Raw genomic sequence first — 27980 nt, 5'->3', positions numbered from 1 at the left:
ATGTTCCCTGAGCTATTTCACCCTTTCAAGAGGATTTGTGTTATGTGGGTTATGCTTAGATTGACATATAGATTTAGGGAGTCACTGATGGAGTTGAAAGCCTTTGGAATTTGCATCTGTGGTTTCTTATGTTGGACCTATACTTCAAAAGGCAAAACCATTCTGTTGCAGACACAGTTATTCTTTGTAATATGATGGCCTTATACTATTATTTACTGTATGAAAACCAAGAGGAGTTGTACAGCTACATCAGTGTTACAAAGCCATGAAAAAAGAAGCAATTTCTGCTTACTTTTAGTGTTGCTGCACTAGATGAAAACAAATTCCATGTGAATCTATGTCTTCTGGAGACCTGAGTAATTTCCACAGATGGAAGATCAAAGATAGAGTTTTCTTCTGGAGACGAAACAGCTGAACTTTATTCACAAAGAAAGAAAGAAATGAGGAAACTGAGTTGTACTTCATCAGCAAAGAGTAGGGGAGACAAAGCCAGAAGATCAGAAGTGGAGTAGGCTCTTTTCGATGCAGACCTTCCCAGGTGTGATTCCTGGGTTAATGTAGGTGTTTAAGGAAACATTTTGACAAGTATCTATCATTTAAAATGCCTTTAGGCAAAGAAAGAGAAAAGAGAAGAGGGAAGAGGAGAGACAAGCGAAGAAAAGAAAGAAGAAAAGGGAAGAGGACAAAAGAGAGAAGAAACGAGGAGAAGAAAGGAGAAAAGAAGAGGGATGAGGACAAGAGAGGAGAGAAAACCGCCACTTTTTATTGTTTTCGAAGAAGGGAAACTTTGCGAAGGGAAAGCGCTGAGTTTGGTGGCCTAGCGGGTGAGCCAAGGGCCCGTATTTCCATGAGCACAGCGCGGCGGCCAGACCCGGCCACTCGCGGAAGCACACGCGGTCGGACACCAGGTGCCGCTGTTGGCCGTGAAGACGCCGGAAGCCTGTGACAGGCGGCAGCTCCTCCCTGAACCGGTGTAACGGCCGCCGTCAGCGCCGCGGAAGGCAGGATGAGACTGATAGGGAGGGGCGGCGGCCCGGGTCTGCCGGGGGATCTCTAAGGCTAGCGACCGAGCGGCGGCTGAGAACCGTGCGGGCGGAGGCGATGGGCGTGTGTCGGGGTGCCTTGTTGTTGGTGCTGGTGCTGCAGTTGGCCTGGCATCAGGTAGGCGGGCAGGTGCGGTACTCGGTGCCAGAGGAAGCCAAGGCCGGCACGGTGGTGGGCCGGCTGGCGCAGGACCTGGGCCTGGAGGCGGGCGAGCCGGAGGCGCGGCGGCTGCGGCTGGTGTCGCAGAGCCGGCGGGCGAACGTGGAGGTGAGCGGGGCGAGCGGGGCGCTGGTGGTGAGCTCGCGGCTGGACCGGGAGGAGCTGTGCGGGAAGAGCGCGCCGTGCTCCCTGCGGCTGGAGGTGCTGGTGGAGCGGCCGCTGCGCGTCTTCCACGTGGAGCTGGAGGTCACCGACATCAACGACAACGCCCCGGTCTTTCACGCAAAACAGGAAGCCCTTAACATCGCGGAATTTTCTCTGCCGGGGTCTCGGTTCCCGCTGGAGGGCGCGACTGATGCAGACGTCGGAGCTAACGCTCAGATCTCGTATAGCCTCAGCCCCAGTGAGCATTTCGCTTTGGATTTACAAAAAATCTCGGAGGAGGGTGAGTCCTTATTCCTGGTGCTCAGGAAACCTCTGGACCGCGAGACGATGCCGATTCACCGTTTGGTGCTAACTGCGAGCGACGGGGGCCGTCCGGCGCTGACTGGCACTGTGGAGCTTGTGATCTCGGTGCTGGACGCCAACGACAACACGCCCCAGTTCAACCAGTCTGTGTATAAAATGAAAGTCTTAGAGGGATCAGAACCAGGAACTCTATTAATCACACTCAGTGCCACGGATTTGGACGAAGGCATTAGTAGTGATGTTATGTATTTATTCAGTAAGCATGTCACTGCAGAAGTTAAAGAAATGTTCTCCATCGACAAAAACAAAGGAGAAGTGAGGCTGCGGGGAAACTTAGACTACGAAGAAAAGGACAGTTACGAGATTGCAATAGAAGCAAGAGACAAAGGCTTCCCACCGCTGTCGGGTCACTGCAAGGTGGTGGTGGAGGTGCTGGACGTGAACGACAACGCGCCGGAGGTGTGGGTGACGTCGCTGTCGGTGCCGGTGCCCGAGGACGCGGCGGTGGGCACGGTGGTGGCTCTGCTGAGCGTGTCGGACCGGGACTCGGGGGCGAACGGGCGCGTGCGCTGCACGGTGTGGCCGTCGGCGCCGTTCGGTCTGGTGTCGACGTTCGCGGGCTCGTACTCGCTGGTGCTGCGGGAGGCGCTGGACAGGGAGCGGGTGTCCGAGTACGAGGTGGAGGTGCGGGCGGAGGACGGCGGGGCGCCGCCGCTGCGCGCCAGCCGGGGCCTGCGGGTGCCGGTGTCGGACGTGAACGACAACGCGCCGGCGTTCGCGCAGGCCGTGTACACGGTGCTGGCGCGGGAGAACAACGCGGCGGGGGCGGAGCTGGCGCGGCTGTGGGCGCGGGACCCGGACGAGGCTGGCAACGGGCGCGTGAGCTACTCGGTGTCGGAGAGCGGCGGCGGAGCCGCGGTGTCTGGGGGCGGGTGGCGTCCGGCGTCGAGCTACGTGTCGGTGGACGCGGAGAGCGGGCGGCTGTGGGCGCTGCAGCCGCTGGACTACGAGGAGCTGCAGGTGCTGCAGTTCGAGGTGCGGGCGGTGGACGCGGGGGAGCCGGCGCTGTGCGGCAACGCCACGGTGCAGCTCTTCGTGCTGGACGAGAACGACAACGCGCCGGTGCTGCTGCCGCCTGCCGGGGGCGGGCCGGGCGCCGGGGCCGCGGGCTCGGCGGCGTCGGGTGCGGACTCGGGAGCGCTGTGGGCGTGGGCGACGTGGGGAGCCCCGGCGGGGCAGGTGGTGGCGAAGATCCGGGCGGTGGACGCGGACTCGGGCTACAACGCGTGGCTGCGCTACGAGCTGTGGGAGCCGCGGGGCAAGGGCCCGTTCCGCGTGGGGCTTTACAGCGGCGAGGTGAGCACGGCGCGGGCGCTGGAGGAGGCGGACGGCCCGCGGCAGCGCCTGGTGATCGTGGTGCGGGACCACGGCGAGCCGGCGCGCTCGGCCACGGCCACGCTGAGCGTGTCGCTGGTGGAGGGCGCCGAGGCGGCGCTGGCGGCAGCGGGCTCGGGTTCGTCGAGAGCGGCGCTGGCGGCCGCGGATGGCGGCGCCGTATCGGCTACTACGACGAACGTGTGGCTGGTGGTGGCCATCTGCGCGGTGTCGAGCCTGTTCCTGCTGGCGGTGGTGCTGTACGGGGCGGCGCGGTGGGCGCCGCGGTCGGCCGTGCTGTCGGGTCCCGGTCCTGCCACTCTCGTGTGCGCCAGCGAAGTGGGGAGCTGGTCGTACTCTCAGCGTCAGAGCCGGAGCCTGTGCGTGGCAGACGGTGGGGGCAAGAGCGACCTGATGGTTTTCAGCCCCAACTTCCCTCCGCCGCCGCCTTCTGGCCCCGCAGCAGAGAACGGTTCTGCTGGGAAGGGTTCTGTCTCCCCTTTTGCTTCAGGCGCGGTAAGTGTATTCGCAAATTTTTTCCTCTCTGATAGTTGTGTTTATTCGTGACTTTCATCGCATAATTGAGGTATCAAAGCACTTTTTCTGTGGTAGTATTTTTGCACTGTGAATTTTAGCCTTTTTTGTTGTTGTTGCTTTAGCCATAGTTATTCTAACATCTTCAGATGTGCGTGTTTCCTTTTTGAAATTTCACTGTTTGGCTATCTTATCACTTCGCAGTAATTTCGGGTGCATTTATTTCTCTTGTGTAGGACGTTATGTTTACTCATATTTGTATGGCTGTAGCTTGTGTAGTTTTTTCCCCACTACTTGGCATCCAATGACAGTGTTGGCTTTAGATCTTTAATTTTCCATTTTTAGCGTCTTTCAACACCTGGGATGTGCCCAGGTGTTCGGTTGCTCCCTCAGGCTGACTGCAATTAGAGCACTAGTTATTTTGGAAACCAGGTGTGTTTACTCTTGGTTTGATAAATATTGTGTTCAGCTGGGCAACAGCTCCTCGGGTTTTTGTTGCTTCAGAAGTTGGCTGTTTCGTGTTTTGTACAGATTTTAAGAAGCTGAACTACGTCAAGTGACAGGTATGGTCTGCTGGGAGGGTCAGAAATTTTGGTGAAGGTTCTGAGTACTCTTCTGCTTCTGGAAGTCCGTTTAAAGCCTGAGGAAAGCGGAGCGAGATGCAGAGTTCTGTGTAGAGCTGTTTGAGGAGGGAATGCTCCCCAGCATTCCCCTGCTGTTCTTTCCCACCGTGTTCATGTTGCTCTGGCATTTGTTCTACCCCATCTGTTTCCTAATGTGCTGTAGGGAGGAGAGTTGAAAGCTGGTGGAAGTCGAGAAAGGGAGGAGGTATGGTTAAGGGAAAAGTGGAAGCGAGATCATCTATATACCGAGTAGGCTGGAGATGGTGGGTAGAAAACGTTTGGTTCTTCCAGCAGAAGAAGCAGGGAAACAGATTAAGCGAGAAAAATTTTCTGTACTGGTATCCACGTTTCCTCTCTGTAGAGTGTGATTGTTTAATTACTGGGTTGTTTTAATACTGTTATAGAAGAAGCTGATCCTGGCCATGCACTGAATCAACTCTTTTAGACTAAGTGTCCAGGGTCATGTTTATTGTTCCTTGTTTGATTTTAGGAACTGGATAGAACTTGCATGGGGAAAAGCAGTACCTTATATCTGATTTAGTTTTCATTATAGTATAAAACCAACCCCTATAGGGCTGATGGAGTAGTAAGAACAAGCAGTATTTCTGTATTATTCTTTCATGTTATGTGCTCAGTCCGCCAAGGACACCTGTTTGGAAAACTACCATAGTTTTATGGCAAAGTAACTTCTGTAATGCAGTGTATTTCCTTTGTGAATGTGTGTTTTGTTGGATTTGTACTGTGTTCTAGATGAAATGACTAAACAGACTTGTAGATTGTTGTTTCCAAGATGACAAGGATGGTGCTTATGGGTGTGCATCACAGGCTGGGATCTGCTCAGCTGGGGAGCAACTCTGTTGAAAGAGACCTGGGAGTCCTGGTGGACACAGGCTCAATGGGAATAAACTGTGCAGCTGCAGCAAAGAAAGTCAACAGGATGTTGGGGAGGAACAAGGGCACCACCAGCACAGATAAATAAGTCATTCCACTCAGTGCTTGTCAGGCCACACCTGGAATACTGTGTCCGGTTTTGATCCCTGCTATATGAAAAAGATGTGAGCACGTTGGCGAGAGTCCAGAAAAGGGCCACAGATATGATACAAGGATTGAGAAGCCATATGAGGAAAGGCTGAGAGAGCTGGGCTTGTTCAGCCTTGAGAAAAGAAGGTTCAGGGAGACTTAATCACCATGTTCCAGTGTTTAAAGGGTGGGCACAAAGAAGATGTAGACCCCCTTTTTACAAGGAGTCACATGGAAAAGATGAGGACAAGTTACTGTTGGGGAGATTCAGGTTGGGCACTAGAGGAAAAATTTTCACAGTAAGAACAACCATCCGTTGGAATAATCTTCCCAGGGAAGTGGTGGATTCCCCAGTGTCGAAACTTTTAAGATTCGGCTGGACAGGGTGCTAGGTCGTCTAGTTTAGGTCATGTTTTGCCAAGAAAGGCTGGACCAGATGAGCCTTGAGGTCTCTTCCAACCTGGGATTCTGTGATTCTGTGTGCATCTTGGAAAAAAAACATAGGAGTGTGTTATCTCCTGCTCATCCACAGAAAAACGTGAGCGTGTCCTACAAATTTCTCTTTCTGCATCTACTTTAGCTCGCTTTACGTTTGAGTTTTGTGTCTTTGCTGGGGATTGTTTTTCTAGTCTCCATCGATCATGTCCGATTGCTCATGTGCTTAAGGGGAGTGAGTAATCGCCTCTTCAGTATGCGCGAACTATCTTCCCTTGGGAGCAGCAAGGCTTATCTCAGAGTTGTAGAGCTGTCGCTTTCTTCCCTTAGTTCACATGGATGGCATGGAAGGCAGGAACAGCAAAGCGCGAATTTTCTGGTTCCATTTATAAGAAGGTTTAACTAATCCTGTAGAAGTGGATTGAAAAATACGTGGGTGGGAAGCACCTCGTTTCCTTGGACGATTTCCTAAGGGCGATGTAGAATCTCTTAATGCTGATCGTTTGGGGAAGGAGAGGTTTAGGATTCCGTATGTTTTTTCTTGGTTTCTGTGTCTGCAGTAAAGATCTGAAAGGGATTTACTATAGACATACACTGTCAGGAAATATTTCCGTATTTCTTTCAGAAACATAAAGCAATCGACTTTAGAAACGGAGCTCGTGGATGCTTTTACTTCTTAGCGTGGTCTGTGTGGGAATCGTTAGCAGAAGGCGCTAGAATATTCAGTCAGTGCCTTGAATAGAAGGTATCAAGTTCGCGCAGGGTTTTCGGTCGTTGAAAGCCCAGGCTCTTATCTCGTCCCGCCTCGTGTTGGTTTGGAGGATAACGCTGCGCGGGAGCTCCGGAAGCAGAGCGGTGGCTGCAGCGCCCACCCCACCGAGGTGGCCGGGGTCTGTGTTGCAGCCTCGCAACTGGGTATTTTGCAGGCAGGGGAATGCTCAGAGGAACTGCTGGAGACGCGGGGTGTTCGGCTCAGAGCTGCTCCGTAGCGCGAGCGAGTCTGGTCCCCTGAGCCCGCTGTCTCTGCTGGCGTGTCCCCCGGCAGCTTCCTCAAAGCCACTGGGTGTAAATCGACCGATGTATGTCCTCGCGTTCAAGAGACGAGTTCTTGCCTGCGACATGCTCAATAGCATGTTCTGGGTCCGTATTTCTGTGGTTTGATGTGGGTAATGAGGATTTTCCTGGGCTTCGCTGAAATCCAGAAATCCCTCTGCAGACGAGATTGTTCTCCCGGGTTCCTTTTAGTCATCTTGTCTCCCACTGTCCCTACGTAGGAGCTGCGAGCGCCTGTGGCTTGTTGAAGGGTATCCTGACATTGCTGCCCGCTCTGCCAGCCCCCCCGGAGGTGGAGAGAGGGAGGCGGCAGAACTTTGGGAGCAATAGCGGAGCTGCTCCGCTCCCACGGGAGGCACTGCGGTCTCCCTGCCAGGGAGGGAGGAGCACGGGAGGGAGGAGCGCGGTGTTTCGGGCTGCTTGGGGTACCCCCATCTCTGCGCTCCTCCTCGCTCGGGGGAGCTCCCGTGGAAAGGCGGTAGTGGGGATCTTGCACCTCCATCCGCGGCTCCGCGTTGGCTAATTGGGCTTTGTCCAAGGAGGAGCTCCGCTTTCCTCTGTCCGCAGGCAGGTCCTGTTTACTGCTGGGCTCCCGTCAGAGTACGAGCTCTTCACCTGCTTCCTCCAGGCGGATCTCCGGTAGGTCCGTGGGCAGCTGCTGCCGCTGTCGCTCCCGCGGGCGGATCCAGCCCCTCCGGCTGTCTCCCGCTGGAGCTGTGTGTCATACTTCAGCACCAGTGGGCGCCCTGAGATATTCCTATGCCTCGGTACCGAGAGGGCCGTGTCCTACAAACCGCCGCCGAGGGCTCCGCTCCCGCACCACCTCCGCGGTACTACCCGCGGAAAAGGCACCTTCAAACACGCGTGGTCCTTCGTGTGCTGCAGTCGTATGCTCTGCAGCTCCGAGATAACCCGGGTTTACTATTCACTCTGCTCACCTTCCCTCATCTCCTTTGTTGGCTTAACAGTCCCTTCTGCTCGCTGCCATTGTTTTAAGCACACTGTGCACGGTCGGACTCATGACGTCTTACTACGTCTTATTATCACAGGGATTGACTGGCTGAAAATATAAGACGGGGCGGGAGCAAGAGCGTGGGGAGGTTCTTGGGCGGTGTTAATGCAGCACTGTCGGGCGGAAGGGCGGGGTGGAAGCTCTCTGAGCGTGAAACTGGATGGGAGGGTTTGTGTGGTGTTGAGGGAGATCTCAGCGCTCCGGCCCGTGCCTGGGATCGCCAAGCGTTGAATTCCTCGGGTCAAACCAGGTTTAAGAATGGGGCAAGCCCTGGGAAGGATAGGAAGTGGTTTGGAGGTGGCACACTAAGGCAAAGTGACATCAAAGATGAGGCGTTTTAACCAGTATCAGCTGTAATACTAAGGGAAGTGTTTCCATTGGTGATGTTTCATGCAACTGGTGTGCAAATAACGTAATTAGGGTGACTTAAGATGGAGAGATCTTTGAGATTGGAGAGCCTGAAGAGAGGCTAGGTGGAAGGAGGGCCAAGTAAGTGTGAGAGTGGAGAAAAGGAGACAATAGGACAAGGGATGCCCAAATATTAAAGCAAGTTTGTAAGGTTTACAAACGTTTAAAAAGAATGGATAGCATGTTCCCTTAGAGCCCTCTAAAGAAGCATTAGGCAACGCTACAAAATTAGATGTAGCAGAAAGCTGAAGAAGTTATTTTGATGCTAAATGAGTAGTAATGATTTAAAGACAGATTTGGTGTAGGCTGCCAGATGCTTCTCAGAAGGTGAGTAGATCTTGGGAAGAGGCAAATGTGTGATTACTTTGATTTTGGCCATTGTGTATCAATCAGTTTCTGCTAATGCTGCTGGTATTTCAGGTCATGGTATGCACAACCACAGCTTGTTATTACAGCATGAAGATTTATAGAAAACCTGCCTTTGAGAGGGTTTATGTATTCAGCAGGAGGATCTTGGCCCTAGAATTAATGGATTTCTTTGTTGCAAACCCAGTCACAGTAGGATGAGCAAAAGCTGTGTGTGTTTTACCTGTGTGTGTCTTTTGGTCACCAACACCCAGCTGCCCTGGCCTTTCTGAGGGATAGATTTATCTTTGCTGTAGGCCAATGTTTAGGGAAATTCATCAGTCTTTCCTGTAGCCTTGATAGGTGTTACTGTATAGATTCAGGGTGTTTATGTCTGTGCATCACTAAAAAGCAGTAAAGCTAACAACTCTTTCATATGTTGTAGAAGGCATTGTATGTTGGCAGAACAGGAGCTCGGGGCAAATTTGGGATAGTGAGAGTCTGGATGACAATTTTATAGTAATTAGGTGGGAACTGGGGATTTCTGCAGTTAGCAATCGGGGAAAAACCCACTGAGGTAAACAGTGTGTAGTAAATACTTACATTGTATACTGTATGCAATGGTCCACTGAAAAAATTTACACTGTGTGAATTAAGGTGGGTGCACCCCTAGCTCCAGTAGCTCTAACAGCTGTTGGAACGTCAACACAGTTGAAGTAAAATGCAACACTTGGGTACTGCCGGGGGTGCCTAGAATGGAAAAGTAATACTATCTGCAGGTACTGACCACGGCCCACTCCAGTGCAGGCAGGATGGGAACCTCACTGTGAGGTTTTGCTGAGTTGTGAGGATGTAAACAGATGTATTGATTTTTTTGGTATTATTATTTAATGTACAGCTTCTGGCTGTGCTCCAAATTCTCTCCTGTTTTGAAAGGCCCAGATACTATGTATAACTGAAATGTACTTTTTCACTTGCCTGGAAATTCTCAGCTGCATAAAGAAGCACAATGAATGCAAGAAGAGTTAAGATTTGTCCTTGTCGCACATTTATAGCCTCTTGCTTTTGAGCAATGAGGATCTCATGGTAACAAGCTCTCACAGAAGGAAGCTGAAAGTGGAGGAGACTGCAGATGTTGTCAGGGCTTGAGGCCCATCTGTGTAAACGGCTGCTGAAGGTCATTGCAGGAAGGTTTTCCAGGGGAATATTTGGAAATGCTTTCTGCATCTCCTCAGCCACAGTTACAAACAGTGCCCATGGTGCAAAAAGTCAGGGGAGCAGAGTGATCAGATTTTTTTTTTTTTTCCCAGTTGTTATCTGCTGTCTCTGTGTGGTATCAGATCATCTCTCCTCACAGTTCTGGGCATCTCCTAAATCCAACTTCTCTATGGCACCGATATTTACTTCTTTAAGGGTAATTCCAGTGCAGCAGCCCACCCGAGCCATCCCCATCCTGCTCTGGCGGGCTGGATGAGGGCTCCTGTGTGGTTGTGAGTGATCCAACTGGGGAGAGTCGAAGGAGACATCCCTCTCTCTAATAATCCGTTTTAATTTACTTTGTCCAGAAGGTGAAGGAGGAAAAAGGCTTTCTCCTTTTTTCCCACTTTCATCTTCCTTTTATTTTTAATATATTCCAACCTTTGGGTTTTTTTTTTTTTTTTCCTCCTTCCCTCCTCGCTTTCTTTTATTTTAAAGTTTCACAGGGGTAGAGCCAGCTGCCTCCTTGAATTGTGCTCTTAAAACCCCTCTGGGAAACGCTGTGCTCAGCCGGAGCCTGCCTGTGCTGCTCTGCTCCGTGTTTAGCCGACGCCTGTCACTTCTCATACGCGTTTCTCTTCCACCGCGGTGCGCTGGCAGTATGCGGCTCCGCACCCTCTCACTGCCTCTCCCACAAGGACGAGAGGGAAGGAAGGGCGGAGGGCGCGGGGGGAGCATCTCTCCTTCACGGAAACGCATCCATGCGCGGAGCCTCCTCGGGTCTCTGTCGGGGCGTTAAAAAGCAAGAAACAAATAAGAGGGGGAGAAGCGGCGGCGGCGGGGGAAGCGCAGACATCCCACCCTTCGACCGACTACCCCCCGGCGGCGCAGGTGACACCGCGGCCTCTGGGTGGCGTCTAACGGACGCGCGGAGCTGCCGCGCCGTGCGCAGCGAGCGGCGGGCGCAGCGGAGAGGAGCTGCCGCCTTTCACCGCACGGTAACCTGCGGCTTGGGGAGGGTGGGAGCCGCGGAGCCGCCGCGGAGCCTCCGCGAAGCCGGGGAGCCTCCCGCGCTTGCAGCGAACTTCTCGCCTTGCCGTCGGTGTACTCCGGTGCCCCTTCACTTTGCGCTGGGAACTTGGGTGTTTGCTGAAATTCTGGATGATGTTCCTGCTGAGCTGGTCTGCGGGAAGCTGAGCCGGGGAGGAAGAATGCGGGTCTATCTAATGCTCTTCTGCCTTATTTGCTGCACCGCGAATGGGCAAGTAGTGTATTCCATCGCTGAGGAAACGGAACGTGGAGTGTTTGTTGGGAACATAGCAAAGGACTTTGGAATAGATGCAGCTACACTTTTACCTCGGAAATTTCGCATGATCGCCAGTTCAAGTAAGCAATATTTTAATATAAATACCAGCACGGGAGCTTTGACTGTTAACGAGCCCACAGATAGAGAGCAGCTTTGTGAATTAAAGTCTCCCTGTCTTCTGAATTACGAACTCGTGTTAGAAAATCCTCTAGAGCTTTATAGGTTGGAATTTAAAGTCTTGGACATAAATGACAACTCCCCCAGCTTTTCCTTAAGTGAATATCATATAAACGTGCCTGAGTTCCTGTCACCCGGGGCACGGTTTACACTCCCCAATGCTCAAGATCTTGATGAAGGTACCAACAGTGTCCAGAATTACACGCTGAGCTCTGATGAACATTTCCATTTGGAAATGCAGACACGCGGGGATGGGAGTAAATATCCTGAATTGGTGCTGAAGAAAGCCTTAGACAGGGAGCAGCAAGCCATTCACAGACTTGTCCTTACAGCCAAAGATGGTGGGAATCCTCCAAGGTCTGGTGATGTCCCAGTCATTGTGACAGTGCTGGATACCAATGACAATGCACCAGAATTTGAGCACTCAGTCTACAGGGCGAGTATCTTGGAAAACTCCCCCAGTGGCACTTTGGTAGTACAAGTGCATGCCACAGACTTAGATGAAGGTTCAAATGGAGAAATCAGGTATTCCTTTAGCAATACTACTTCTGCTGATCTGCAGCAAATGTTCTTAATTCATCCACACACTGGGGAGGTGATAGTCAATGGCATTTTAGCTGTTCAGAGACCTCTCCTTGAGATGCTTATTGAGGCAAGGGATAATGGGGCATTTGGCATGTCCAGCACAGCTAAGCTGCTGGTGGAGATCACTGATGTGAACAATCATGGTCCAGAGATAACAGTTACATCCCTTTCCAATCCCATTCCTGAGGATGCTGTTCCTGGCACAGTGATAGCTCTTCTGAGTGTTTTGGATAAGGACCCTGGGGAGAATGGGAAAGTAACCTGCCGGATCTCTGATAACCTTCCCTTCCAGTTAAAGCCTTCTCTTGAAAATTACTACAGCCTGGTCACCAGTGCGCTTCTGGATCGAGAGCTGATCAGTGGGTACAACATCACCATCGCTGCCACAGACTTGGGCTCTCCACCCATCACCACCCAGAAGACACTTTGGGTGCAGATTTCTGATGTGAATGATAACCCCCCTGTCTTCAGTGCTGACACATTTGATGTGTTTGTGGAGGAGAACAATCCACTTGGTGCTTTTCTCTACCAGGTCTCAGCATCTGACCCTGATATAGATGAGAATGGACGAGTCTCTTACATACTCAGGAATTCCACAGTTGCAGGCAATGCCCTGGCCAGCTTTTTGTCTGTGAGTTTGGCCAATGGGAGCATCTATGCAAAACGTGCCTTTGACTTTGAGCAGCTTAGGAGCTTTTGTTTCCAAGTGGAAGCCAAGGACAATGGATCACCACCCTTGAGCACTGCCATAACTGTGAATGTTTACATCTCAGACCAGAATGACAATGCCCCAGCCATCCTGTACCCCACCAGCCAGAATGGTTCAATAGCAGTGGAAGTTGTGCCCCGCCTGGCTGATGAGGACTACCTGGTGACCAAAGTGGTGGCAGATGATGAAGACAATGCGCAGAATGCCTGGCTTTCCTATCACATTGCCCACTCCTCTGACTCCACCCTGTTCCACTTGACACCACACTCTGGTGAGCTGCGCACCACGCGCTCCTTGCGCTCCACCGACTTTCTCAAGCACAAGGTGGTTGTGGTGGTGCAGGATCATGGGGATCCACCGCTCTCCTCTACTGTGACTGTGGGCATCCTGCTGGCTGACACCCTGCCCCAGGCACTGCCAGATTTTGATGACAATGGGGAGCCACCACAACTGCTCAATGCTACAAACATCTACTTGATTGTTTCCCTTGCTTGCGTCTCCTTCATCTTTGCGGCATTCCTCGTCTTTCTTGCCATTGTGCGGTTGTGCCACTGCCGGACTTGCTGCTGTGCTGGCTGCTGCTGCCCAGCTGATGAGTATGAAAAGTATTGCTATAGCATACGCATGCTTCCTAGTTCCCATCTCCCACCAGATGTGTTGGAGGTCACTGGTGTGGGTAAACTGACTCATACCTACTTGTACAGGGCATCTGTGGGTCTTGGGCTTAGTAATGGCAGCATCCCAAATGATGATGCTGGGAACATTCCTGGAGGTTCAAGGTTACAAGTGCCGGGACCCTGCATTCAAGTGCAGAAGGTCCAAAGTGATGGGTTGAGTGCTGTCCTTGTGGTAAGTACTTCTTCCTTTCATCTTTTTTCCTCCCAGGCATGTGGCCTTGTGTCTACACTGGGTTGCTGTCAGTGCAGAAGAAGATAACAAGGGTATTTGTAGGAGAGCAAGTGTCATTTCATGGCACCTAGAGAAGCTTCAGTTCCTCTTATAATTTTCCTAAAGCCCAGATGTCTTTGGGTGAAATATGGTCATGGGATGATAAAAGAGATCTTTTTCCCCCACAAACATTTAAGACCTTCAGACATAACTGAAGGTAAAGGAGATGTAAGTGAAAATTGCATATCTAGCAAGCTGAGCCATTGTCTTCAGATAACTATATAGGGGCATGATAAAAGTCCATGCTAGTTTCTAATTTGTGTTCTTCTGATCTACACTGTATGGAGCCTGTAATTCCTGATATTTTTTCATTGAAGAGTGAGTAGTTTGCTGAGCCAGGATGCTGTTTACAGTGCCCAATGGTAGAATAGCAGGAATTCAATATCCAGCACCTCTTTAGGACATGTAATTTGTAGTGTTCATTTCCCTTTCCAAGCAATCCATAGGTTTTGTATATCTAAAAGAAAATACCTTCCTTCGATAACAGCATAAGGGCTAGAAGGTGGGATATATCTGCAGGTCTGATCTTTTGGGTGTCGATGCATCACTTGTCCAAGATTCAGTTTTCTTATATGCAAAATAACACCAACTGTGTTTGTAATAAGTGCTGTGAGTTGTTTTTATATCGTTGTGAAGGTTTAAGATATTTTGCCTGCAGATTGTCAAATTTTGTTGGTGTGTGTAACAGCAACTAATCAGTGTTGGCTCTGTCCACGCTAGTACTCTTTGGTAACAGCTACTCCAAGTGTTTCTAAGGAAAATGTAAGAACCCATGTTTAGACAGACGTGGTATAATCTGCTTTGTACAGTTGTTTGTATTCTAGTTTGTAATTATTAGAAGTTGTCCTAAGCCTGTAACCATTATGTTTGTTTTTATTTTGGAAATCATTATTGTACCTTTAAATACATGTAAATGGCCAGCCTCTTTCCAAACCCTGATGTAAGGGTAGGTTCAGCAACTTCTTTGGATAATCAAATGCATACTCAAGTATACAGCACTTCCTTTTATAACTCTTAAATTTCCAAGTAGTGATTTTTACTAAGCTTTCACTAGTTCAAGAAAAGGTTCCTGTTTGCTTTTAACTGCAATTAATTTATCATCCTTTCTTTCATTTATCTGTTGGCAGTGTAAAATAGGTTTGTGGGTTTGGGGTTTTTGGTTTTGTTTGTTTCCCCTCTCCTTCACAAAATGAGTGAATACTTTTTGCACGTAAATCCTACTGACAAGGAAAGATCTTTTCTCAAATATTTATGATTTGATTTATGCATAATGGCTTACCTACTGTTTAATCAAAGTCGTAATCAGTTTTATATTCTGTTCTCTGTAGTGGCAGAGGGTTGCACATCCTGGATCTTGCTATGCAAAGGGATTTGTGTGGAATAACTAAATCTTGAAGAAACAGAAGCATCAGCGTCTTCAAATGAGAAATTATAGCATTCAGGAAAATAGCAGTTAGCAGTATGTAAAGAAGAATTTGTACCTAATGCACTAGTGTAGTTTTGGGAATATCATTGATTATTCCAAGGATCTGAAAAAAGGCTGAGTTGGAGTATTTGTAATGAGAAGTTAAAAACCTTTTTGGCAATCTTTTAACTCTGGAGGTGCCTGCAAAGAACCGTGATAGTGTCTTGGGGGCGTATCCTTGGCTCGGGAGTAGCTAACTGCAAAACTTTATAAACAAAAAGCCTGGCACAATTAATTTTTGTGTTCCTATTGAGTGAGATCTTGAAACTCAGGCTACCAACACATTGATGGACTGAATAATAATTAAAATGCAAAAGTATCCCTGCTTTCTGTAATGAGAACACCCTAAACATATCTTCTCACATGGCGCTGTATTTTGGTCATATGGGTGAATTTTTCCCCTTGAAATATAAGACGCCTTTTTAGGAGCTTTTGGTAATGTGCAAAATAAATCCCAAATGTCATCTTTGGCAGTTGGCATCTTTCCTTAGCTCCTAATATGCAGATATGGGTAACCAAAGATGTGACTTATGTGGAAAGCCCAAAGGCTCTGCAAGGATTGAGCTGAGAAGGGGAGCAGAGGCAGAGATTGTAAAAATACATCTTCCCTTAGAAACAAAATGATGCCAGTTATTACTAATTTGATGCTGATGATTCCCATGGCTAGTATACTAGAAAATCAACACACACCTATATATATGTGTATATATACCATCTGCATATTTCTAGCAAGATTTGCAAGTCATTAAAATGGCATTACTATTCAAATAATCAGGAGTAGGCAAAAGCTGCAGTTTTTGCAGTCTCATGTCTGTACATGCTTTAGGTTCACCAAGATTGAAAATAAAATATGATTATTTAGAGATGCTTGGAAAATGGTTTCCAGTCATCTGAGGTGAGAAAGAGAACTGTCACTTGTTCTTACAAATTATTCCTTCATCCAAATCCCTGTGGACTTAAACATGATTGCTATGCAGAAAGATCACTGTCACTTTATTAGTGACATTGGAGTATTTTTACTCATTTTATATTAAAATCAGAGTTATAATTTTTCAGTGTTTACTAACAGGAATTTCAGTAAAAAATGAAATTTAAGTTGGGATGTTGACTAAATGTTGTCTTCAGGTGCTTTTAGACTGACTCATGTTTGTATTTTTAACTCCAAATGAGTGACCCTTGGAACTTCTGGCCAGGGGTCATTGTATTGCTTCCTAAGAATACAAATATAACATATAGAAAGCATCACATGTTTAAAAGGCACCGGGAGCAACCCCACAGTTATAATTTAAGGCAATGAAAATTACTCCAAAATTACACTTATAGAAGAAATTAAATATGGAAGTTCTTTACTGTGAGGGTGGTGAGGCACTGGAACAGGTTGCCAAAAGAAGTGGTAAGTGCTCTATCTGTGGCAGTGTTAAAGGCTAGGCTGGACAGAGCCTCGTGTGATGTGGTCTAGTGTGAGGTTTCCCTCTCCATGGCAGGGGACTGGAACTAGATGATCTTAAGGTGTTTTCCAATCCAAACTATTTTATGATTCTACAATCCTTGGTTGTTGTTATTTATTTTTTTTAACTGGGGAGAGATGACCTGAAAGATAGAAAAAAAAATACATATATTAAAAGTTAATTGAAATTCCAGAAATTAAATGCATTTTCAAAATTTATTCTTTATTCTTGGTATTCTTTTGTTAATGTTAAATGATAGGCTTGAATGATTTTTACATATGCAGACACATGAGACCCTTTTGTGCTTTTACATTTTCCATTTAGGGTAGAGCTAAAAATAGTTATGTATGGCCATAATAGCAGTATAGTAAACTGTAATTGTATCTCAGTATTTTGCTATGTCTTTCTGCAATGTAGCTATAAGTGACAGCTAAGTGAATAGCATGATACAGTGCTGTGCTACTATGCTTTATTAGAGACAAAGACACTGGTAGGGTTACTAAAGTAAACAGTAGCTCACCAAGTATTTCTGGGGTTGTAGTGCTGAGTATTTATGGGGTCATGATGTGGCCATGGATTGTTACAGTTCTTTCATTTGCTTGTGTTGTCCATTGTGCTACACAAAAAGCCTTCAAGATATTTCTACATTCAGAATGTAGTGACCTCTCTGTGACTTGACATTCAATATTTAGGTTACATCCAAAAATAGACACAAACCTAGCAATGGAGAGTATTTCTTGCTAAATTGTAATAGTAGTGGAAAAATTTTGCACAATGCAGCATGCTTTTTAAGTGACAAAAATGGATGCGCTTGTGTTGAGACTGTGACATGCAATCAAGGCTAAACTGTTGCAGGCTAAGCATCAGTGGCTTACTTGAACAAGTAAAGACCAGCCATGTGAGTAAGCCCTCCCTGTGTCATGTTCTGATGAGAGATGCTCCTTAACAGAGCCAAACGTAAGGGTGAAGCACCTTCCCATTTTTTTCTGTCTGTGCTGGTAACAGCTTGATTAGGACCATCAGTCTTATGTCCATATTGTAAGAATTGTTGTGTAGGCAGATTTCTTTGCTACAGAAGTTATTCTTGGGGTCAGGCCAAGAAAATCGTAGGAGTGATTAAAATATAGTCAGCAAGGGAAACTGCTGTAGATTTCCCTCTTTCTGACCACTCCAGTTACATTTTGCAAAGAAGGATGAAACTCCAGCGTTCAACAGAAGAACACTGTGTTCAGGAAAAGCTACAAATGCCTGGGCTGAAACTTTGCTTATCTGATGGCTGCCTTGGAGTAATATCTTTAGAGGTAGTGGGAGAGCGACAGAGCAGTAGCTTGAGACAAAAGGCTTGAGGCAATGTGGAGAGTAATGTGGCTGTATTTGAAGATGCTTAAAGCAATGATGGGTAGGATGAGATTGGATGGTGATCTGGTCTGAGGAAGAGTAGATGTGAGTAGTAATTCTTGTATGAAAGCATAGAACAGGAAAACACAGTTTAGATAAAGTCCGGTTCTTTCTTATATCAGCCTCCATTTAAACCTAAATCTTCAAAGATTCAAATTCTCTTTGTAAAAATATCAATTTTAATTACAAAATTCATTAGGTTCTGCCCATTGTTCATATTGGAAAGTTATTCCTCTAAGGCTTTGAAACCTTCTTCTGACATTTGCTGTGTATTTGTAGACATTTGTTCTTGTGCCAGCAATGTCCTTTTAGGAGTTCTTTCCCTCTTTAGAGCTTGCTTTCTTCATAGTTTAGAGAGCAACCACATCTTTTCTTGGGCTTTATTTGACTAAGCTAAACAAGTCAATCTCTTTCAGTCTTTTTTTCTACAGGCACTTCTACACTTGTCTGATCAGGCTAATATCCTTTCTCTGCACATGTTCTTTGTGAATATGCATTTATTACAAAAATGCTACCAGAATTATATATAACGTTTCAGACAAAGAGCTTCCTGCACAGTGATAGGAATACTTCCCAGCCCAGGGGATAGAGAATGCTTCTTGGAATGGCAGTTACTTTCTCCATAGTTGCAATACATTGATCAGTCATGTAAGTATTATTGCTAAACTCTTTTGAGGTAGAGGTGGATGGGGGAAGGTTGGTTCCCAATGTGGTGGTTCTACCTAACTTCACCTACCCTTTCACCCATCCTCTATGTTTGAAACTTAGATGTTAAAAAGTCATAGCCGCCTGCTGAGGGAAACTGATCCTGTTCAGCTTAGTTAGATATGAGAGTTTAGACAGTCTAAAAACACTGCTGAGACTGATCCTGTTCAGCTTAGTTAGATATGAGAGTTTAGACAGTCTAAAAACACTGCTGAGACTAGAGACACAATTTCTAAATAACTGAATCCAGGTAATATAAGTAGTAGCTTATGGGAGTCTGTACTTTGGGTAATCGGACATCATCCATTTCTGTGACAAGTGTCAAGTTGTTCCAGCAGTGAGTGATGTCATATGGTTGTCTTCCCCAGCTGTTATTACAGTAGACCAACTTTTTGTGCCATGGTTAAATTTTTCAATATAGCACTGTGTTGAGTGTTATACTGAAATCAGAATAGATGAGATGAATTTCAGCTTGTGTTTTCAGTGAAAAGAATTGAAGACCAGCAAATAGTTGTCTTTGATAAATCTATGAGAATTTTCCCTCCTTTACAGTGTACCTTCATTTCTTATGTATTCCTTCCTGCAATTTTTTTTATCTAAACAGGCAGTTTAGTGGGCTTGTGGTCACATAGATTGGATTTTACCAGTCTAAATTACTGGCACTGCAGTTGCTCTTCTCCAATCTGATTATTCTACTCCAGTCTTGACTAGTTTATCTTTAAAAACAAGTCAAACTTTCCTCAATCCTATGCTTTTTTTTGTCAGTTCTTTTAGGAATCTGTCATGGAAATCAGGTAGTGGGGATTTGAGGGTGCTAAACTCCCAGAAGTTTAGTTTTGCCTTGGTGACAGCAATTTCTGTTCTCTCAGAGTAATTTGTCACATAGTTAACATCACACTCAAGACATTGAAAATAGAGGAAAATATAGGTTTATTGTCATAAGATGGAATGCTGTCTTGAGGGGATGACTGGTCAAGTGTGTGCCATATTTTTGTACTATTGACCTGTGCATTCTCTGTGTCCTGTTGGAGAGAGGGTGCTGGACTTTTAGTATGGCACCATATAACTGCACTCATGCTATGTATTTTGGGGATTACAGCTGACTTGTTTCAGTGTAACAAAAGGAAATTTGCCCAGAGTGTACCTTGCTGAGGACTGTTTAAAATCACAATTAATCAAAAGAATAGCAACAAAGTCCAACACCAGAACTGAAAAGGGAATGATAATGGGAATTAAGATATTCAGTTGAGTTTTGTAAGGCAAAGAAAAGGGCAGGGCAACAGCTCAAAGATTTGATGCTAACAGAGGCGTTTGGAAAATAAAAGCAAAATTGACAAATATGGCAAGTGGAAATTAAATATCAGATAAAGAAGATACAATAAGAAATAAGGCAGAGGTCTGTAGTCTCTAGTCTTTGAGCAGTCTTTCTAAGGAAAATTAACACATTTTTGTTCTTTGGTTTCTTTCTTCTCCAAAGGAATTGCTTTTGTATTTTGATCTGTTAGTTCTTCCATCTCTCCCTGGGCTTGTCCCAGCCTGATGGGTCTTGACACCACATCTAGTGGCTTTTGGTTTCTTTCTTGTTCTGTACCAGCTGCCTCGTCAAGCATCTTTGCATGGCTGGTCTGCAAAAATCAAAGTTTACAATGTTCGTTCAGAAAAGCTGGGGCAGCTAGTTCAGAAAGTTCTGTGCAGTTGTTCCTCAACCTTTTCCAATTACCTTGTAGAGCACAGATGCTGAGCAAGGAAGTTTTACAGCCGAACGGTCTCTTCATCTTTTGAGCTACATAGCTGTTTGCTATTTGTCTTCAGAGTTTATTTTAGATAGCTGTTAGGGCAGTTTTTAGCAAGTCGGTACTCTGTGAGAGGATGATCTATCCATAAGATCTGTGGTGCCAAGGAATTTCTGTCTTAAACATCACACTCCATAGACTTTGAGAGTTTGTGAGGGTTTTTTTTTACGTACTTCAGGGAATCTTTTTGGGGCAGAAACATCCCCTCACATCTCCTCCCCCCAAAAAACCCCAAAACCAAAATAACAACCTAAACTTTAAGTTGTGTGTTTGCTTAGGGAGACCTTTTCTTTGTTTTTCATTTTCACTTGTTTTAAGATACCAGAGATACCGGGAACTCTGAAGATCTGGCATTTGGCTAGGCCTAAAAACTGCAGAACTCAAGGATTTCTGTTTTTCTTTTTAGTAAAAAAGGGGAAATTTAGGAATGCTGATAAACTCCTGTAAAAGCAGTGCTTGAAGTAATTGATGAGCTGAATGTTCAGTGACTAAATCTTGTGAAAGGTCATGGATGTTGCAGAGGGCACAAGAATGCTAAAGGTGCTGACACAGGACTGACTTAATAATTTATATGTTAAAAACTAACAACTCCTGTAGCAGTGCAGGCTGAGGTGTTTGGGGCTTTTTTGTGTGTTTTGGGTGTTTTTTTTTCAATGTTTTTGGATTTGTAGCAAGAATCCAATTGGCTTGCGTTACCCATTCTTCCTGTACTCCTCACATCCACAGTCCCTAAAAAAGGAAAACAAAAGAGTAGTCAAATTTATTTGAATAATTGTAATTCTGCTCTATGTGTCAGTCTGCTATTAATCTCCAATAGGTTTACCTAATAAGAATATTTGTAATATTTCAGGAATCATTAAAATATGATGGTGTGAATTTGTTTCCTTCTGGTTGACTCAGTTTTCTTACTTGTAGAATCCTAGTCTCATGGAGCATAGTCCAGATAATTTCTATTGTCCACATATGTTCCTTTATTCCTTCAAGTGTTTGTTCCCCACTTTTTTGTTGTTGTGTTATGGGTTTTTTGTTGCCTTTTTTTGTGTGTGTGTTTGGTGTTTTTTGTGTGCTTTGGTTTTTTTTTTTTGTTTGTGGGTTATTTCTTTGTTTGGTTTTTGTTGGTTTGTTGTTGTTCGATTTGTGGTGGTTTTTTTGTTGTTCAGTGATCATGAGTACCCTGAACATAACATCTAATGCTATTTGTTTTCAATATAACATTGTTAGGAAGGAAACCTGGTGGAAAAATGAAGCGATTTCTTCCTTCCAGTCAGAGGAGATAAAACTGGCAACTTCTCTCATCATTCTTGGGCTGGCAAAATAAAATCACCATAGCAAATGACTTGTCTAATCTGAGTTGCCAGCTGGAATACCTTCATAGGATTTTGGGTTGTTGGTTTAGGACTGCTATTTGCACTTTCATCTTTGTTTTAATCTTACATATTTGTCTAGGGATTGGAATTAGGAAGTTCCTGTCTTCTCTTTTACAATGTCATACTTCTCACCAAGGCATTCAATCTCCTTAATGCATCTAACATTATCTGAAACACTACAAGAAAAATTAACCTGTGCTAATGCAGTGCATGGAAAGATGCCAGTTTGATCGTGGTCAGAACCTAGCTGTAGAATACAAATCTGCGCTGAAGAATATTATCATTCTGTGGCTCTTAATGTGGTGAGGCTCTTTACTATAGCAGTGTTATGTTTCATGAAAAAGCTGCTCTTCATTCAAGTTGCTCAAAGAGGAGCCAGATAGTTTTGGATAAAGTCTGAATTGAACCATTGAGCCCTTGAGCTGTAAGTCACCATCGTATGAATTAATAGTTCATCGCCAAGTTTTGTGTTGCTTGTATTATCATGTAGGATATGGGGCCAATGTTCTTCAATGTATGTCATTCAGGTTCTTGGAAAGCTTGGAAAACAGACAGTGTTAAACTTGATTGGAAAAAAACCAAACGAGCCAAACAACCAACCAAAAAACAACCACCCCATCCCCCCAAAAAACCCAACCCAACAAAAAATCCAACCCAAAATAAAACCCTGAAAGCCTGGACAGGGGAATTAGCAGTAGTTTTCCATTAAATAAGGGACATTGCAGTGACAAAAGGAGAGGAAACTGTTAAAAATTGTAGCAAGAAAAGTTGCAACCAAGGGACAGGAGCCATAAAGGTGTTGGGATCTCCATTCTTTAAAGTACTCAGAGCTTGACTGGACATAGGCCCTGAGCAACCTAATCCACCTGTCAGTTTAACCTTCCTTCCTTTGAGTATGAGATTGAAATAGCGACCTCCTGAGGTCCTCTCCAACATTTTTTTTTAACTTGTGATTCTTTGAAATGTGGCCAAATGTTAATGTTTAAAAGTTGTTCCGATCTTTCCAAAACCTAAATGCTTCATTCAGTTTTCAAGAGCTACACTGAGGTGTTTACAGGGGTTCTGAAACTAATGTATATTTCCCAATAGATTCTCAAATCCCACTGTGAAAGATACAAAATTTATGCCAAAACATCTTTATTCCTTCCTTGCCAGATGCACAGCTGGTGGCATCCCCTGCTGTGGATCTTAATGCTGTCTCCAGCTGTAACTACAGTGATGACCCTACCCAAGTAACACAAGTTTAGGAAGCTCTGCTTTGCCACACAAGCATGAGAAACCACACATACATAGCTTTGGGGAAAATTTTGGCATCTGAAACCAGCTTTGCACTTTTAATTATAGTCTTGAGTTCTTTTCTGAAGGAATCTTTTTCTGCAATAGAACAGCTATTTTCCTTTTCTAGAAAGCATTTATGCTAATAATTCATCTTCCACAGGAAGACCTGCCTTTATCCTCAGCTATAGAAATCTTTTATTTTCTTCTCTCTCTCTCCCTGTATAAAATGAGAGTCCTATGTAAAACAGTACTGTATAAATGATGAGCCTGGTGGCAGAGTGAAAACACCTCGCTGGTTATGTGCACTCAGGGTCCTAGGAGAGCTGTAAACAGGGAAGAGGGGAGATAATTCATGGTTGTAGTGTCATGATTCAGTGGGAATCAGCTTTGCAGCTATTAGTTTGTGGTGTACTGTGTAAGAATCTGTAGCTCATATATTACCTTTTGCAAGGAGATCTTACTCTTTCTGCTGTGAAATTCCCAGGTTTTGTTACTTTGTCTTGAACCTGTTGGTAACTCTAGTCCTCCAGCAAATTTAATGAAAGGATTATACACAATTGTTGTAGTCTCATTCACTGTTCGACAGAAGCAAATGACTTTCATCAGAAAGTTGATTAAAGGAAATGTCAGGTTTCATATATGATACATACTGAATAATTTAATCTGCTACATATTTGATTTGAAAGAAATCGTTAAAGAATCAGACAAATTAATGGAGTAGATGTTCCTGACAGATGAAAAATATCAGTTAAATAAAAGAATAAAAGAACAGAAGTGTTGTTTGGTTTTATTTGTCTAGTGCACTTGGATAAAGGTTCATTCTCATTTAATGGAAAATTCAGTTTACTGGGAATCATTGTTAATACTTCAAAATGAGCCTAGACATAATGCTGTATCACTGATACCACCTGAGAGCTAACTGCCTGTGAAGGTGGCAACTGCAGTGATCCTTCCACACTGAAGTCCTGCAAGGAGTTTTCATTCCTTTTCCCTTCTGTTAGATAGCAAGGAGTTTTTCTGGAATAATTCACAAATCTCTCCTTTAAAATACAATATGATAATGCCATCCATAATTTTCCTTTGTAAATAACCTTTTGAATGCTTACTTACCTGTTTACAGTCAAGATTAAAGTAAATTTTATCAGAATTTATTAATTCACTATGTTTTTAACAATTTTGTGGTCAGTAGTACAAATGATACATGGGGGAAGGAACAAACATGTAAGCATATTTCACCCCACTTCACAGCCTTATTGCCCCCCCCTCCTAAGGGACTTTTACCTGAGATTAGACTATTGTAAGGCCCATGGAGAAATTTAACTTTTACACTGTATTCAAGATCAGACAACTTGCAGATTTTCAGGACTACTTTTGGTGCTATTCTGTCAGTAGAGCAGGGAGAGATGGTCATTTGTTTAATGAGATAGCACTTGCTTCTGGACTTGGGGGATTTTGGGGAGTTTTGGATTCATGCAATAGCAGCCCAAACCATTGAAATAGCCAAAAATACCCTTAAATGTCCTTATTCCCTCCTACTGATTCTGTAGAATAGATGTGATGTTAGAATAGAAGTAGCAGAATGAAAGGAGTTGCAAGAGCTATGGTTTTGCTGTGTGTGGCTTGTTGGTTGGTTGTTTTTTTTCCCTGGAAAATATTGCCACATTTTTTTCTCATTTGAGCAAAAAAAATACAAACAAAATACAAACAAAAGCCAGCCCCCCCCCCCCCCCCCCCCTTCACTCTAGATAAATCATAGTCATGGCATTGCCTTTTTCATGTGCACTCTGGAAAATCTCCATAACTTGTGACCATTTAAAACACATTAAAAATTCCAAACAAATGGAGATTATCTCATAATATATTTTATCTCTATTCCAAGGGCTTCCAGCCGCCTCCACAAAGAACTATCCTTTTTATCAGCCTTGATGCTTAGACTGTTCCAAGTGTATATTTGGCTTCTGCTAATGCTCAAGGCTGTTTTGCTTCCAATCAAGCTGTGAGAATTTTATATATAAAGCATTCTGCCTGAAAGATGCTTTTTAGTTGCTATTATAAATAGTGTTGGGTCGCTTATTACATTAAAAATGCATGATGTTATTAATTGTTCTGAAAGGAATAGTTTTGTGGGGTTTTGTTTTTTTTTTTTTCAAAATACAGAGAGAGAAACCAGACAGTATGTCATATATATTACTGTATATAGTAGCATCTTGTGTTCAAACTGAATTTGCTTCTATATTGCTTATATGGGGGATGGTATGTTGCTTTAAACAAAGGATAGGGTAATGTGCTGCCTGAACTGTCACCTCGGTCACAGATGGAGGGAGATCCTAGCAGTGTGAGCAACTTTCAAATTCCTCCTTTTGAATGCGATTGGAATTGGTTATCTCAGAGCTATGAACTTATATATTCCCAGCTCTATCCATTATTGACTGAATGAAAACATTTCAATGTTTCAGGCTGTGTTCATCCCCCTGCTTACTATAAAACCGGTCTGAGTCTAGTCTTTCAGGGTGGTGGTGTATGTGACTAAGGGGGTTGCCAGTTAGACAAATTCCACTGAACATGGACAGTTTGGTCATTCCTCAGACTGAGGGTAGTGTAAAATATTCTTTCTGCCTATAATAAAAATGTGTCTGATCTTTCCTTTAAAAGTCTTGCTGAAGTGTATTTGGGGAAAAGGACTTGATATTTGTTATGAAGTGGGCTTTATGTCATGTTTGATAGCCATTAAGATCTGTTTAGGCTGGCTGAGTTACAAGCTTTTGAGAAATTCTTGTTCACGGTACCTGTAGATATTTGTAGATACTTGCAGATACTTGCAGATACTTGCAAAGGCTGGAAAGCTCAGCTCCAAGTCTTGCCAGCATTGAGCCCTGCTTCAGCCAAGAGCTGACAGGACCTTCCTTTAATTGTAGTTGTATGGTTGTGACCCAGACAAAAGTTGTGTCTGGGGCTGGTGCTCAGAAAAGGAGGACTGAAAGCAAAAACAAAAGCCCAATGCCCAGCAAGGAACATAATGCAGGGAAGGGAAGAGTCCCTAATTTCAGTGCAGAAGGTGTAGAAATGCATTGCACAGGTGGAGACTAAGTGCTCTTCCATGAGCAGAGCACTGAACTGGGCTGTGGAGACAGAAGAGATCTATTCTTGTTTCTTCCGCATGGTCTTGACATGTCCTTTTGCTGTTGTGAGTTATTTTCCAACTGTAAATTTATGTCAGTTGTGCTGACTGCTCCTTTGTGAAGTACTTTGAGACGTTCCAAAGTGAAGTACTAAATATAAGCTAAGTGTTGGTGTATATTCTGGGTTTCAGAGAAGATAGATGAGAACTGGCAGTAGGCAGAGGGAAAGCTGGGAGGTGACTTGGAGATGCCAACAAAGAAACTGCTGGAGGGAGGAAAGAAAGATGTGGGACAGGTGGGAAAAAAAGTAAAATTGATGCATAAGAATCCAAATTCAATAACAAGTTACATTAAAAGTTTCATCAAGTCAAAAGTAGTGTGTGTATTTGAAGAGCTGTTGTTGGGTTACATATATATGTATATATGTAGTCATCTTATGGAGTGGCAGGAAGGAGGCTTTATGAAGATTTCATTATCTGATTATAGTAATGTGAACTTTAGAAGAAGGGCTGTTTGTTTGGACATCAGTGAAGAACATTATCAAGTGCCACATGGGAAAATGTTGGAGAAGCTAGAGATGATGATGGTTAACAGAGAAATAAACAACTGACTTTCAGTTCCAGGGACTTATACTAGAGGAAAAACTACCCAGGGGGATTTTTCTGAAGTAGATCCTTATGAAAGTCCACTATAGAACAAGTATGGTTTGTTCAGTACAGAAATGCAAAAGATGCAGTTGCTAAAGGGGAAGGCTGGTATGTCATAGAGGAAGGAGTACACAGTCTGGAGGATTCAAGTGAAATGTCTGCTCCTTTAAAGGTATCTGGTCAAAGGAACCATAACAAGAACATACAGAAACAAACCTGATGGACAAATAAGGGAGGTAGTGATAAGAACAGATCTGGTCAGTAACTCTAATTGGTAAAGAGATCTGGAGTATAAAATACTTGTTTTTTTCCAGTATGATTATGTTACTAAGGACCTTGCCAGATTGAGATGATAAGGCAAAGGTGAAAAGCAAGCATATATACATATAAAACCTGACCAATCAGAATAACAAAGGTAATAACAGAAACAAATCTAATCAATCCCATTAACTGATGGGTTATCAAGAAACTGCAGGCAAACTGGGCCTTTGCAACTGGTAAGGAGGTAAACCTGAGGTCCTAGCAGCACTGGTTCAAGGGGCTGTAGCAGTACTTGAGGGATCTGTGAATGTGCCATCCCAGAAAGCTGTGAATTGAGAGTGGTGTGTGTATGTGTGTGCGCTTTCACAAGCGACCTGTCTCTGCCGGACAAATAGAGAGAGACTTCACTGTCTGTGCTTGTCTTATGGGAGTCCTGTATGTAGGTGGTGTTGAAGGCAGCAGTTTGTGTGACCAGCTGTCAGTGTATGTGTGGGTATCTACCTGTACCTGGGCTATATGCTCAGCTTTGCTATTGGTTGAACCTGCAAATGGAAGAGCAGCAGCTGCATCTCTCAGCCCACACAGAGATCTGTTTCCCAGGACATTGGGCTGGGTTCCAGCAGTTAAGCAGGAGAGGTCCTGATATCACTTAACAAAATTTTGGGGTAGCATTAAAATAGTTTATTTTAATACAGGTTGAGGTTCTGTAAATGAGTTGTGGCTGAGGAGGAAAACACATGGACTACAGCGTGACTCAAACTGGCCAGGTGTCTCCATCAGTAAGAAAACATATCAGAGGCTTCAATAGTCAAGATAGTTATAGTGGCTCTAGGGGAGTATTGACAACATGGTATGAGGAATGGCAAATGCTGGGTTTTGCTACCTGTATTCAAATAGGACAGACAGAAATTGTAAAAGATGTTCCAAAGTGTCGCATGTGACTGAGGAAAGAAGTGTCTGTCAAATGAGAACAGAGTAGAAGGGCTTGGGATGTTTAGCAAGTAGTGTTTTATTGTCTTGGAAAAACTCCTTTAGCTATTTTTGAAAAAAGGCAGTGCTTCTTAACTACAAATGGCCATAAGTAGCCATGCTGTATGTACAC

The 27980-nt window shown here is 44.8% G+C and overlaps 1 protein-coding gene across 10 annotated transcripts in view; it reads left to right on the top strand.

Annotated features, from left to right (window-relative positions):
* LOC136019894 (protocadherin alpha-C2-like) overlaps nt 1-27980 on the top strand; it is a 181157-nt gene that overhangs the window by 90495 nt on the left and 62682 nt on the right. For 2 of the 10 annotated variants that reach the window (XM_065690510.1, XM_065690509.1), the window contains exon 1: nt 10144-13298. The exons of 6 other annotated variants lie outside the window; for them this stretch is intronic. In XM_065690510.1, coding sequence (XP_065546582.1) covers nt 10434-13298 — 2865 coding nt within the window. In that variant the 5' untranslated portion in view covers nt 10144-10433. Of the gene's footprint in view, nt 1-22; nt 3562-10143; nt 13299-27980 lie in introns of those variants that run through there. 2 more of the 10 variants (XM_065690517.1, XM_065690520.1) reach the window with 2 other exon arrangements.

Source organism: Lathamus discolor, chromosome 10 (assembly GCF_037157495.1).
Source record: "Lathamus discolor isolate bLatDis1 chromosome 10, bLatDis1.hap1, whole genome shotgun sequence".
Classification (NCBI taxonomy): Eukaryota; Metazoa; Chordata; class Aves; order Psittaciformes; family Psittacidae; genus Lathamus; species Lathamus discolor.
This window is presented reverse-complemented; position numbering and strand designations above follow the sequence as displayed.